The 15,365-nt window shown below is 41.8% G+C and overlaps 1 protein-coding gene across 7 annotated transcripts in view; it reads left to right on the forward strand.

Annotated features, from left to right (window-relative positions):
- Window positions 1-6,833, forward strand: part of eps8a (EGFR pathway substrate 8a, signaling adaptor) — a 42,410-nt gene extending 35,577 nt beyond the window's left edge. For 3 of the 7 annotated variants that reach the window (XM_079656102.1, XM_079656100.1, XM_079656101.1), the window contains 10 exons: window positions 740-828; window positions 916-990; window positions 2,449-2,597; window positions 3,022-3,325; window positions 3,495-3,637; window positions 4,596-4,707; window positions 5,393-5,527; window positions 6,084-6,107; window positions 6,202-6,407; window positions 6,692-6,833. In XM_079656102.1, coding sequence (XP_079512228.1) covers window positions 740-828; window positions 916-990; window positions 2,449-2,597; window positions 3,022-3,325; window positions 3,495-3,637; window positions 4,596-4,707; window positions 5,393-5,527; window positions 6,084-6,107; window positions 6,202-6,381 — 1,211 coding nt within the window. In that variant the 3' untranslated portion in view covers window positions 6,382-6,407; window positions 6,692-6,833. The remainder of the gene's footprint in view (window positions 1-739; window positions 829-915; window positions 991-2,448; window positions 2,598-3,021; window positions 3,326-3,494; window positions 3,638-4,595; window positions 4,708-5,392; window positions 5,528-6,083; window positions 6,108-6,201; window positions 6,408-6,691) is intronic. The other 4 variants (XM_079656103.1, XM_079656106.1, XM_079656105.1 and 1 more) reach the window with 4 other exon arrangements.
- Window positions 6,834-15,365: the final 8,532 nt, after the last annotated feature.

The raw sequence follows: 15,365 nt of genomic DNA on the forward strand, positions 1-15,365 counted from the left end.
AAGGGCCCGGGGGGTGAGGAGAAGGGCCCGGGGGGTGACAAGGGCCCGGGGGGTGAGGAGAAGGGCCCGGGGGGTGAGGAGAAGGGCCCGGGGGAGGAGGGCCCGGGGGGTGAGGAGGGCCCGGGGGGTGAGGAGAAGGGCCCGGGGGGTGAGGAGAAGGGCCCGGAGGAGGAGGAGGAGGAGGGCCCGGGGGGTGAGGAGGAGGGAGGAGGGCCCGGGGGGTGAGGAGAAGGTTACTAAGATGTTGTTGTTGATAGATGTTGTTATTGGTAGATGTTGTTATTGGTAGATGTTGTTGTTGGTAGATGTTGATATTGATATATGTTGTTATTGGTAGATGTTGTTGTTGGTAGATGTTGATATTGATATATGTTGTTATTGGTAGATGTTGTTACTATTTTGTTATTGATAGATGTTGTTATTGGTAGATGTTGTTATTGATATATGTTGTTATTGATATATGTTGTTATTGGTAGATGTTGTTATTATGTTGTTATTGATAGATGTTGTTATTGGTAGATGTTGTTGTTATTGGTAGATGTAGTTGTTGTTATTGGTAGATGTTATTATTGATAGATGATGTTATTATGTTGTTATTGATATATGTTGTTATTGATAGATGTTGTTATTGGTAGATGTTGTTATTGATAGATGTTGTTATTGGTAGATGTTGTTATTGATATATGTTGTTATTGGTAGATGTTGTTATTGATAGATGTTGTTATTGATCTCTCTCCAGAGGGCGTGCTGACGCTCAGGTCCAAGCCTCCGTCAGAGGAAGAGTTTGTCGACTGTCTGCAGAAATTCAAGCAGGCCTTCAATCAGCTGGTAGCTCCTCTTCATCATCCTCTCCATCACGTTTGTTTACTAACTGTTGTTGTTGACTGTTGTTGACTGTTGTTGTTGTCTCTTTAGGGGAAGCTGAGGGATCACATCCAGAACCCGAGTTCTGAAGACTTGCTGCACTTCCTGTTCTCTCCCCTCAGGATGGTCAGACTTACTATTTCAAATATATTTATATTTATACATTCCCTCTAATATCCGCTTTGAGTGGGTCGATGTGACGGAAAGCAAATATATATTTGTATGTTTTTTTTGTTGAAAAAAGTCAAACTTTTATTTTGAAGGCCCGATGTTCTAACGCTGTGCATGCAGTGGGCGTTCGCGGAAGGGGCCTCACCTCGCGGAGGGGGCCTCACCTCGCGGAGGGGCCTAACCTCGCGGAGGGGGCCTCACCTCGCGGAGGGGCCTAACCTCGCGGAGGGGGCCTCACCTCGCGGAGGGGGCCTCACCTCGCGGAGGGGCCTCATCTTGTGGAGGGGGCCTCACCTCGCGGAGGGGCCTCATCTCGCGGAGGGGGCCTCACCTCGCGGATGGGGCCTCATCTCCCGGAGGGGCCTCATCTCGCGGAGGGGCCTCATCTCGCGGAGGGGCCCTCACCTCGCGGATGGGGCCTCATCTCCCGGAGGGGGCCTCATCTCGCGGAGGGGCCTCATCTCGCGGAGGGGGCCTCATCTCGCGGAGGGGCCTCACCTTGCGGAGGGGGTCTCACCTCGCGGGGGGGGGGGCCTCGCGGAGGGGGCCTCATCTCGCGGAGGGGGTCTCATCTCGCGGAGGGGGCCTCACCTCGCGGAGGGGGCCTCATCTCGCGGAGGGGGTCTCATCTCGCGGAGGGGGCCTCATCTCGCGGAGGGGGTCTCATCTCGCGGAGGGGGTCTCATCTCGCGGAGGGGGTCTCATCTCGCGGAGGGGGCCTCATCTCGCGGACTCGTACTCGTGGTACTGTCCTCTGGTTAACACCTGTATTATATGTTCCAGGTGGTACAGTCCTCTGGTTAACACCTGTATTATATGTTCCAGGTGGTACAGTCCTCTGGTTAACTCCTGTATTATATGCTCCAGGTGGTACAGTCCTCTGGTTAACTCCTGTATTATATGTTCCAGGTGGTACAGTCCTCTGGTTAACACCTTTATTATATGTTCCAGGTGGTACAGTCCTCTGGTTAACAACTGTATTATATGTTCCAGGTGGTACAGTCCTCTGGTTAACACCTGTATTATATGTTCCAGGTGGTACAGTCCTCTGGTTAACACCTGTATTATATGTTCCAGGTGGTACAGTCCTCTGGTTAACACCTGTATTATATGTTCCAGGTGGTACAGTCCTCTGGTTAACACCTGTATTATATGTTCCAGGTGGTACAGTCCTCTGGTTAACACCTGTATTATATGTTCCAGGTGGTACAGTCCTCTGGTTAACACCTGTATTATATGTTCCAGGTGGTACAGTCCTCTGGTTAACACCTGTATTATATGTTCCAGGTGGTACAGTCCTCTGGTTAACACCTGTATTATATGTTCCAGGTGGTACAGTCCTCTGGTTAACACCTGTATTATATGTTCCAGGTGGTACAGTCCTCTGGTTAACACCTGTATTATATGTTCCAGGTGGTACAGTCCGCGGGGGGCACCGATCTCCCCCGCTCTGTTTTGGTTCCTCTCCTCTCCAGAGACGCTGTGGACTTCCTCCACTCAGCAGGGAGTCCAGAGGAGAGACACCTGTGGGTGACTCTTGGGGAGGGCTGGACCAAGAGCAGGTGAGCCCTGTAATACACCTTAACACACCTTTACACACCTTGACACACCTTCACAAACCTGTACACATCTTCATACACCTGTACATACATTTGCACAACTTCACACACCTATACACACCTGTACACACCTGTACACACCTTCACACACCTGTATACACCTCTATACACCTTTACACACCTTCACACACTTGACACACCTGTACACCTGTGTGTCACTCTGGGGGAGGGCTGGATAAAGAGCAGGTGAAACACCTGTGTACACAGAACACACTTTACCTGGTTATAGGAAAACCATTGAAATAAAATCTCCAGAAAATAAAAATGTTAAAAATAAAATAAGATGGAAAAAAGATGTCCTTTAAGGGTTAGTAAAACAACGTGTTGACTCTTTGTCTATGAAATATGACTTCCTGTTTACCTGCAGGTTGGAGTGGCCGAAGGAACATTATTTCCCGCCCTTCGTCCTGACCTTCAGGGACGGCTGGGAGCCGCCGCTGCTGCCGACAGCCAATCAGCAGAGAGAACAGGAAACGCTGAGTCAGCATCAGAGAGAGACGCTGAGTCATCAGAGAGAGACGCTGAGTCATCAGAGAGAGACAGAAATGCTGAGTCATCAGAGAGAGACGCTGAGTCATCAGAGAGAGACAGAAATGCTGAGTCATCAGAGAGAGACGCTGAGTCACCAGAGAGAGACGCTGAGTCATGAAGAGTTGAGGAACCGACTGGAGGTGAGAAACTGCTGAGCCATGATTTACCTGGGGGAGGAAGGGGAGGGGCCTAAAGGAGAATAAAGAATTAATGTTAATCTGTGTGTGTGTGTGTGTGTGTGTGTGTGTGTGTGTGTGTGTGTCTCTCTCTCTCTCTCTCTCTCTCTCTCTCTCTCTCTCTCTCTCTCAGCAGTCGGCGGTGCAGCGTTTTCCGCCCGACGACCGGTATGCCTCTTCCTCCTCCTCCTCTTCCTCCTACAAACGTTTGCAGATCCTGGATCAAGACTCGGCCGTGGCGGCCATTAGAGACGCCGTGAGCCGCCGAGTCGACCGGTAACAGAGAGGGAGGTCACATGACCCTGAGGCCACATGACCCGGGAGGTCACATGACCCTGAGGCCACGTGGCCCTGAGGTCACGTGACCCTGAGGCCACATGGCCCTGAGGCCACGTGGCCCTGAGGTCACATGGCCCTGAGGTCACATGACCCTGAGGCCACGTGGCCCTGAGGTCACATGACCCTGAGGCCACATGGCCCTGAGGCCACGTGGCGCCCTGGAGAACCGAGCCCAACGCTTCACTGAGCGATCTTTATTCGGCAATTAAATACTTAAATACAGACTACAATACAGAACGTGTAAACATTTATTTACCGCCGACTGCTACACACACACACACACACACACACACACACACACACACACACACACACACACACACACACACACACACACACACAGTCCCACACACACACACACACACACACACACACACACACACACACACACACAGACCCACACACAGACACACACACACAGACACACACACACACACACACACACACACACGCATGCACGCACACACACACACACACACACACACACACACACACACACACACACACACACACACACACATTTCTTTAACTCTCAGGCTCTCTCTCTTTCTGATAAACTTATTTTTGTTCGTCTTTTCTATCTTTGTCTGATTTTCTGTCTCATTCTAAAATCTTCTTTCTGAATCCCATGTTCTCTCAGTACCTTGCTCTGACGTTGGGACGTTTCTCCGGGGCTTTAGAATAGTTACCGTAGAATACCTTCCGTATCTCCAAACCCGTTACTATTCAGTCAATAGTTGGACATTCTAAACATAGTCTTTTGTTTTGAAGTTGTTTCGTCGCGCTGTGATTCATTTTCATATATCTTTTACTTTTGAATTATTTTTGATGTTTTGTTCTCTGCACATGGTGTTTATTAATAATTATTTTAGTGATGGTTTTGATGTGTTTTCAGAAGTCTTGACGGCGACAGCAGCCTCACGCCGAAGCCGTTCGCCAAATCAAAATACGACTTCGTGGCGAGAAACAACACAGAGCTGTCGGTCCTAAAAGATGAGGTCGTGGAGGTACGTCTACTGAGCCTTTGCCCCTGAGTGTGGTCTGTCAGGTTGTTTCTAACCCCTGAGTGATGTCTGTCAGGCTGCTCTCTGTGTTTCTAACCCCTGACTGCGGTCTTTCAGGTTGTTCCCTGTGTTTTTAAGCCCCGAGTGTGGTCTGTCAGGTTGTTCTGTTTGTCCCTAGCCGCTGAGTGTGGTCTGTCAGGTTGTTCTGTTTGTCCCTAGCCGCTGAGTGTGGTCTGTCAGGTTGTTCTGTTTGTCTCTAGCCCCTGAGTGTGGTCTGTCAGGTTGTTCTGTTTGTCTCTAGCCCCTGAGTGTGGTCTGTCAGGTTGTTCTGTTTGTCCCTAGCCCCTGAGTGTGGTCTGTCAGGTTGTTCTCTGTGTCTCTCTAGCCCCTGAGTGTGGTCTGTCAGGTTGTTCTCTGTGTCTCTCTAGCCCCTGAGTGTGGTCTGTCAGGTTGTTCTGTTTGTCTCTAGCCCCTGAGTGTGGTCTGTCAGGTTGTTCTGTTTGTCTCTAGCCCCTGAGTGTGGTCTGTCAGGTTGTTCTGTTTGTCCCTAGCCCCTGAGTGTGGTCTGTCAGGTTGTTCTCTGTGTCTCTCTAGCCCCTGAGTGTGGTCTGTCAGGTTGTTCTGTTTGTCCCTAGCCCCTGAGTGTGGTCTGTCAGGTTGTCTCTAACCCCTGAGTGTTGTCTGTCAGGTGCTGGATGACAGGAAGCAGTGGTGGAAGGTGCGTAACGGCGCTGGTTTGTCGGGCTACGTACCGAACAACATCCTGGAGATCACGAGAGCCGTGGATATCAGAGGAGAGCCCATCTACAGCCATACTATACAGGTAACACACACACACACACACACACACACACACACACACACACACACACACACACACACACACACACACACACACACACACATCCTATCCAAACTGATAACCCTCCTGTCATCCCTCCACTGTCTCATCTCCATCCGTGTGTTTTATTTTGAAAATCTAAAGCTAATGATGCCAAAGAAGGAGTTTGAGTTGTTCAAGGTAACCGAGTTTCAGTGTGCCGTGTGTCCTTCAGTAGATACAATACAAACACATGCAGCGGTGGAAAGCTATGTTATATTCTTTAACACTTCTTCCATCTCTGCTCCTGTGTTGCTGCTTTTTCTTAAAGGGACAGTCCCTCATTTTAAGGGTCATCGTGCTAAGCTAGGCTAAAAACATCTACAATCTTAAAGCAAAAATGTTATTTATTGTTATGTGATGTCGGACTGTTCCTTTAAGGGTTCCATAGGAGTTTAAAGTGGAGTTCTCAGTAGTTGTTTTGCAGCGAGTTCATTTGAACCCTTGTTTCACCATCTTCATCATTTCATATCTCATGCTTTTATTTTGAAATTTCCAGCAATTACTGGGAGAGTTGAACGAGGTAAACAACAACACCTTAGACATGACATGACTTTACATATGTGTGTAGATGTTTGAGGGGTGACACCTGGCCCTCTCTCTCCTCCTCTTCACAGAAACAGACGTCCAGGAGTGACTTCCTGCCCAGCAAACCTGTCGTAGTGACCCCTGCCCCCCCCACTCCTCCCCCTCCGACGCCCCCCCCCCCCAGCACCGGTTCGACTCCCGACCCCCCCGCTGCCTCCTCCGCCTGCCCAGCCGCCCGTCACCCGGCGAGACAGCTCAGCGTCCAATGAGAACCAGGGACACGCCCCCGCCAACCGTGAGTCAGAAACACATCTTTAAATATCTATAAACGACTTAAAGTCAGTGTTCTAAGTGTGTGTGTGTGTGTGTGTGTGTGTGTGTGTGTGTGTGTGTGTGTGTGTGTGTGTGTGTGTGTGTGTGTGTGTGTGTGTGTGTGTGTGTGTGTGTGTGTGTGTGTGTGTGTGTGTGTGTGTGTGTGTGTGTGTGTGTGTGTGTGTGTGTGTGTGTGTGTGTGTGTGTGTGTGTGTGTGTGTGTGTGTGTGTGTGTGTGTGTGTGTGTGTGTGTGTGTGTGTGTGTAGGCAGGAGGTCCAACATGGAGGATGTTCAGGACGAGTTGATGCACAGACTGACGTTGGGTCGCAGCGCTCAGAAGAAGATGCAGGTCTCCTCCTCTTCCTCCTCTTCATCACAAGGAGCAGCGATAACCTCCTCCTCTTCATCACAAGGAGCAGCAATAACCTCCTCCTCTTCATCACGAGGAGCAGCGATAACCTCTTCCTCTTCATCACGAGGAGCAGTAAACTCTTCCTGCAGCGTTGGATACGACTCGAGTCCAGAGAGCGTCAGAGAGTGGCTGCAGAGCAAGGGCTTCAGTCCTGTGTGAGTACAAATATACTTTATACATACTTTATATATAAAGTATGTATAAAGTATATATAAAGTATATATAAAGTATGTATATCAAATCAAATCAAGTTTTATTTATGAAACACGTTTGAAAGTGATCTTTGGTCGAGCCAAAGTGCTGTGATAAAAAACACTACAATCAAAATAAAAGACAATCAATTACAACAGATATAGAAAACTCAGGGAGGAGTCAGGAGGAGTCAGGAGGAGTCAGGAGGAGTCAGGAGGAGTCATGAGGAGTCAGGAGGAGACAGGAGGAGACATGAGGAGTCAGGAGGAGTCATGAGGAGTCAGGAGGAGTCAGGAGGAGACAGGAGGAGACATGAGGAGTCAGGAGGAGTCAGGAGGAGTCATGGGCCTACTCCGCTCTGACTAGAAGGCCAGGGAGAAGAAGTGCGTTTTCAGAGTAGATTTAAAACCCCCTTGAGTCTGGGCCGACCTCACATGGAGGGGCAGAGTGATCCAGAGCCTGGGGCCAGCTGAAGGCTCGGTGCCCTCAGGTTTAGAACCTGGGGCCAGCTGAAGGCTCGGTGCCCTCAGGTTTAGAGCCTGGGGCCAGCTGAAGGCTCGGTGCCCTCAGGTTTAGAGCCTGGGGCCAGCTGAAGGCTCGGTGCCCTCGGGTTTAGAGCCTGGGGCCAGCTGAAGGCTCGGTGCCCTCAGGTTCTGAGCCTGGGGCCAGCTGAAGGCTCGGTGCCCTCAGGTTTAGAGCCTGGGGCCAGCTGAAGGCTCGGTGCCCTCGGGTTTAGAGCCTGGGGCCAGCTGAAGGCTCGGTGCCCTCAGGTTTAGAGCCTGGGGCCAGCTGAAGGCTCGGTGCCCTCAGGTTTAGAGCCTGGGGCCAGCTGAAGGCTTGGTGCCCTCAGGTTTAGAGCCTGGGGCCAGCTGAAGGCTCGGTGCCCTCGGGTTTAGAGCCTGGGGCCAGCTGAAGGCTTGGTGCCCTCGGGTTTAGAGCCTGGGGCCAGCTGAAGGCTCGGTGCCCTCAGGTTTAGAGCCTGGGGCCAGCTGAAGGCTCGGTGCCCTCAGGTTTAGAGCCTGGGGCCAGCTGAAGGCTCGGTGCCCTCAGGTTTAGAGCCTGGGGCCAGCTGAAGGCTCGGTGCCCTCAGGTTTAGAGCCTGGGGCCAGCTGAAGGCTTGGTGCCCTCAGGTTTAGAGCCTGGGGCCAGCTGAAGGCTTGGTGCCCTCAGGTTTAGAGCCTGGGGCCAGCTGAAGGCTCGGTGCCCTCAGGTTTAGAGCCTGGTCTTAGGCGCTACCAGCAGCAGCTGGTCAGCAGACCTTAAGGCTCTGGGGTGTAGCGCTGGAGGAGTTCAGCTCCATAGGAGGAGCCAGACCATTCAGGGCTTTGAAAACTAATAAAAGGATTTTAAAATCAGTTCTGACCCGAACTGGAAGCTGGTGCAGTGAGGCCAGAGAGGGGGGGATGTGGTCACGCTCTTTGTGTCCAGTCAGAAGACGTGCAGCGGCGTTCTGCACTAGCTGCAGGCGTCTGATTGAGGCCTGGTCCGTACCCACATACAGAGCGTTGCAGTAATCCAGTCTCGAGGTAACAAAGGCGTTCATAACCCTTTCCAGGTCTTTAAAAGATCAAAAGGACTTGGTTTTGGCCAATAGTCGTATTTTAAAAAAGCAGGTCTTGACTACACTGATGACCTGCTTATCAAATCTAAAAGTGCTACTGAAGGTCACTCCAAGGTTCATGACAGAGGGGAGGATGTTATCTTTGAGGGAGCCCAGAATATCAACCGGAGAGGCTGGAGGTTGGGGTCCAGAAAAGAGGACCTGGTCTTGCTCTCGTTGAGGGTGAGGAGGTTTTGGCTCAGCCAGGATTTGATCTCTGCTAAGCAGTCCATCAACTGCTGTAGTGAATTGGCATGTCCTTTGAGAGGCAGATAGATCTGTACATCGTCGGCGTAGCAATGGAAGGGGATGTTGTGTTTTGTGAGAATTGAACCTAGGGGCAGTATGTACAGTAAAAAGAGGATGGGGCCCAGGATAGAGCCTTGTGGAACCCCACAGGTAAGAGGGGCTTTGGCAGAGGAGAAAGCACCTAGCTGCACTGACAAGCTACGGTCTGTCAGGTAGGACCTGAACTAGGCATGGGCGGTATCATTTTTTTCATACCGTCATACCTTGCTGACATCATACCGTGGTATACGGTATATGACGGTATGATTTGGGTCGACTTGAGCGAGGTGGCGTTCGAACGGCGGCAAATAGATGTTTCGAACGGTATATTATATGTTCGGTGTAAAATGCAGCCCGAGCCGGTAGACGCTCGCAAAGTGCCGCGACGTGCGCGCAAGTGCAAAACAAGGGCTGCATACATGACACATTGTGCAAATGGCACATTTTGAGATCGGATACAGGACGCGTTTGTAGATGTCCGACGTTGTTTCCATAGTGAGCTAAGTTAACAATATATCATCATACATAAACATTTTCCGGGAGTAAATACTTGACTTATTGAATAAAGTTTGCTATATTCACGAACTAGTTTGGCAATATTATTCCGTGCATGTGTTAAAAACCTTATTTCCATTTGATTCATTGGATTACTCGCGTGAATGTTTAGCACGTTAATGCTTTCGTTTTTAAAACCGTCCGACCTCGACTACAAAACCATCAACCAGTTGCATAGGATTAAAAAATGTCAACACTCACTCACCCCGTCTTAAACATTCCCAAAGAAGTGCCTCTGTCTCTCGTTGTGCTGGATGAAGTCACTGGCGACGAGTAAACCCAAAATAGTCCCAAACAGGCGCAGAGGCATTTTTCTTTTTTACTAGTTGTCCGAGTTCGGGGCCGGCAAATGCTGCCGCCATCTTGCTCAGCTCAGTTCTGTGCTGAGCTCTGAGAGCGGGAAAGACGGACTGCCCTCCCCTGCCCTCTGCTGGCGCGTGCTGTGCATTACAACCAATGTCGTCCCTGTCAAAACTCCGTGTCAGTGTAATACAATGAAACGCATCTGTGATTTGGCGCACAGTCTGTGACGTCACGGTATTGAAAATCATACCGACGGTATTTCGAAATACCCTGGTATACCGTAATACCGTCATACCGCCCAAGCCTAACCTGAACCAAGCAAGGGCAGAGCCTGTGATGCCTGCGGACTTTTCAAGCCAACAGGATGCTATGGTCCACAGTGTCAAAGGCAGCTGTCAGGTCTAACAGCACCAAGACAGCTGGGCTACCTGAGTCGGCGGTTAGGAGCAGATCATTAAAAACTCTTCAAAGGGCTGTTTCAGTGCTAAGCATGGGTTTGAAGCCAGACTGAAACTTCTCATGGATGCCATGCGTGGTTAAAAACGACTACAGCTGGACGTAGACTACTCGCTCACATACTTTATATATACTTAAATACAGTCAGAGAGTGGCTGCAGAGCAAGGGCTTCAGTCATGTGCAAGTACTTATATAAATATATATGTATATTTCTCACATTTTTTAATTTTCTTCTCAATCTTTAAACATTTTTTCTCAATTATTTTTTTTCTTCCCCAAAAGTAAATGCATTTATTTTCCTTGATATGCACATATATATATACTTTAAATACACTTTATATACATTATGCACATCTATACACTTTATATACATTATGCAAATCTATACACTTTAAATACACGTTATTTACATTATGCACATATACACACTTTAAATACACGTTATATACATTATGCACATATATACACTTTAAATACACGTTATATACATTATGCACATATATACACTTTAAATACACGTTATATACATTATGCACATATATACACTTTAAATACACGTTATTTACATTATGCACATATACACACTTTAAATACACGTTATATACATTATGCACATATATACACTTTAAATACACGTTATATACATTATGCACATATATACACTTTAAATACACGTTATATACATTATGCACATATATACACTTTAAATACACGTTATATACATTATGCACATATACACACTTTAAATACACGTTATATACATTATGCACATATATACACTTTAAATACACGTTATATACATTATGCACATATACACACTTTAAATACACGTTATATACATTATGCACATATGTATACACTTTAAATACACGTTATATACATTATGCACATATATACACTTTAAATACACGTTATATACATTATGCACATATACACACTTTAAATACACGTTATATACATTATGCACATATATACACTTTAAATACACGTTATATACATTACGCACATATATACACTTTAAATACACGTTATATACATTACGCACATATATACACTTTAAATACACGTTATATACATTATGCACATATATACACTTTAAATACACGTTATATACATTATGCACATATACACACTTTAAATACACTTTATATACATTATGCACATATACACACTTTAAATACACGTTATATACATTACGCACATATATACACTTTAAATACACGTTATATACATTATGCACATATATACACTTTAAATACACGTTATATACATTATGCACATATACACACTTTAAATACACGTTATATACATTATGCACATATATACACTTTAAATACACGTTATATACATTATGCACATATATACACTTTAAATACACGTTATATACATTATGCACATATACACACTTTAAATACACGTTATATACATTATGCACATATACACACTTTAAATACACGTTATATACATTACGCACATATATACACTTTAAATACACGTTATATACATTATGCACATATATACACTTTAAATACACGTTATATACATTATGCACATATACACACTTTAAATACACGTTATATACATTATGCACATATATACACTTTAAATACACGTTATATACATTACGCACATATATACACTTTAAATACACGTTATATACATTACGCACATATATACACTTTAAATACACGTTATATACATTATGCACATATATACACTTTAAATACACGTTATATACATTATGCACATATATACACTTTAAATACACGTTATATACATTATGCACATATACACACTTTAAATACACGTTATATACATTATGCACATATATACACTTTAAATACACTTTATATACATTATGCACATATATACACTTTAAATACACGTTATATACATTATGCACATATACACACTTTAAATACACGTTATATACATTATGCACATATATACACTTTAAATACACGTTATATACATTATGCACATATACACACTTTAAATACACGTTATATACATTATGCACATATATACACTTTAAATACACGTTATATACATTATGCACATATACACACTTTAAATACACGTTATATACATTATGCACATATATACACTTTAAATACACGTTATATACATTATGCACATATATACACTTTAAATACACGTTATATACATTACGCACATATATACACTTTAAATACACGTTATATACATTATGCACATATATACACTTTAAATACACGTTATATACATTATGCACATATACACACTTTAAATACACGTTATATACATTATGCACATATATACACTTTAAATACACGTTATATACATTATGCACATATATACACTTTAAATACACGTTATATACATTATGCACATATATACACTTTAAATACACTTTATATACATTATGCACATATATACACTTTAAATACACTTTATATACATTATGCACATATACACACTTTAAATACACGTTATATACATTATGCACATATATACACTTTAAATACACGTTATATACATTATGCACATATATACACTTTAAATACACGTTATATACATTATGCACATATACACACTTTAAATACACGTTATATACATTATGCACATATACACACTTTAAATACACGTTATATACATTATGCACATATACACACTTTAAATACACTTTATATACATTATGCACATATATACACTTTAAATACACGTTATATACATTATGCACATATATACACTTTAAATACACGTTATATACATTATGCACATATACACACTTTAAATACACGTTATATACATTATGCACATATACACACTTTAAATACACGTTATATACATTACGCACATATATACACTTTAAATACACGTTATATACATTATGCACATATATACACTTTAAATACACGTTATATACATTACGCACATATACACACTTTAAATACACTTTATATACATTATGCACATATATACACTTTAAATACACGTTATATACATTATGCACATATATACACTTTAAATACACGTTATATACATTATGCACATATATACACTTTAAATACACGTTATATACATTATGCACATATATACACTTTAAATACACGTTATATACATTATGCACATATATACACTTTAAATACACTTTATATACATTATGCACATATACACACTTTAAATACACGTTATATACATTATGCACATATATACACTTTAAATACACTTTATATACATTATGCACATATATACACTTTAAATACACGTTATATACATTATGCACATATATACACTTTAAATACACGTTATATACATTATGCACATATATACACTTTAAATACACGTTATATACATTACGCACATATATACACTTTAAATACACGTTATATACATTATGCACATATATACACTTTAAATACACGTTATATACATTACGCACATATATACACTTTAAATACACGTTATATACATTATGCACATATATACACTTTAAATACACTTTATATACATTATGCACATATATACACTTTAAATACACGTTATATACATTATGCACATATATACACTTTAAATACACGTTATATACATTACGCACATATATACACTTTAAATACACGTTATATACATTATGCACATATATACACTTTAAATACACTTTATATACATTATGCACATATACACACTTTAAATACACGTTATATACATTATGCACATATATACACTTTAAATACACGTTATATACATTATGCACATATATACACTTTAAATACACGTTATATACATTATGCACATATATACACTTTAAATACACGTTATATACATTACGCACATATATACACTTTAAATACACGTTATATACATTATGCACATATATACACTTTAAATACACTTTATATACATTATGCACATATATACACTTTAAATACACGTTATATACATTATGCACATATATACACTTTAAATACACGTTATATACATTATGCACATATATACACTTTAAATACACGTTATATACATTATGCACATATATACACTTTAAATACACGTTATATACATTACGCACATATATACACTTTAAATACACGTTATATACATTATGCACATATATACACTTTAAATACACGTTATATACATTATGCACATATATACACTTTAAATACACGTTATATACATTATGCACATATATACACTTTAAATACACGTTATATACATTATGCACATATATACACTTTAAATACACGTTATATACATTACGCACATATATACACTTTAAATACACGTTATATACATTATGCACATATATACACTTTAAATACACTTTATATACATTATGCACATATACACACTTTAAATACACTTTATATACATTATGCACATATATACACTTTAAATACACTTTATATACATTATGCACATATACACACTTTAAATACACGTTATATACATTATGCACATATATACACTTTAAATACACGTTATATACATTATGCACATATACACACTTTAAATACACGTTATATACATTATGCACATATACACACTTTAAATACACGTTATATACATTATGCACATATACACACTTTAAATACACGTTATATACATTATGCACATATATACACTTTAAATACACGTTATATACATTATGCACATATACACACTTTAAATACACGTTATATACATTATGCACATATATACACTTTAAATACACGTTATATACATTATGCACATATACACACTTTAAATACACGTTATATACATTATGCACATATATACACTTTAAATACACGTTATATACATTATGCACATATATACACTTTAAATACACGTTATATACATTATGCACATATATACACTTTAAATACACTTTATATACATTATGGACATATACACACTTTAAATACACTTTATATACATTATGCACATATATACACTTTAAATACACGTTATATACATTATGCACATATATACACTTTAAATACACGTTATATACATTATGCACATATACACACTTTAAATACACTTTATATACATTACGCACATATATACACTTTAAATACACGTTATATACATTATGCACATATATACACTTTAAATACATGTTATATACATTACGCACATATATACACTTTAAATACACGTTATATACAT

This window comes from Notothenia rossii (assembly GCF_949606895.1).
Source record: "Notothenia rossii genome assembly, chromosome: 10".
Taxonomy (NCBI): Eukaryota; Metazoa; Chordata; class Actinopteri; order Perciformes; family Nototheniidae; genus Notothenia; species Notothenia rossii.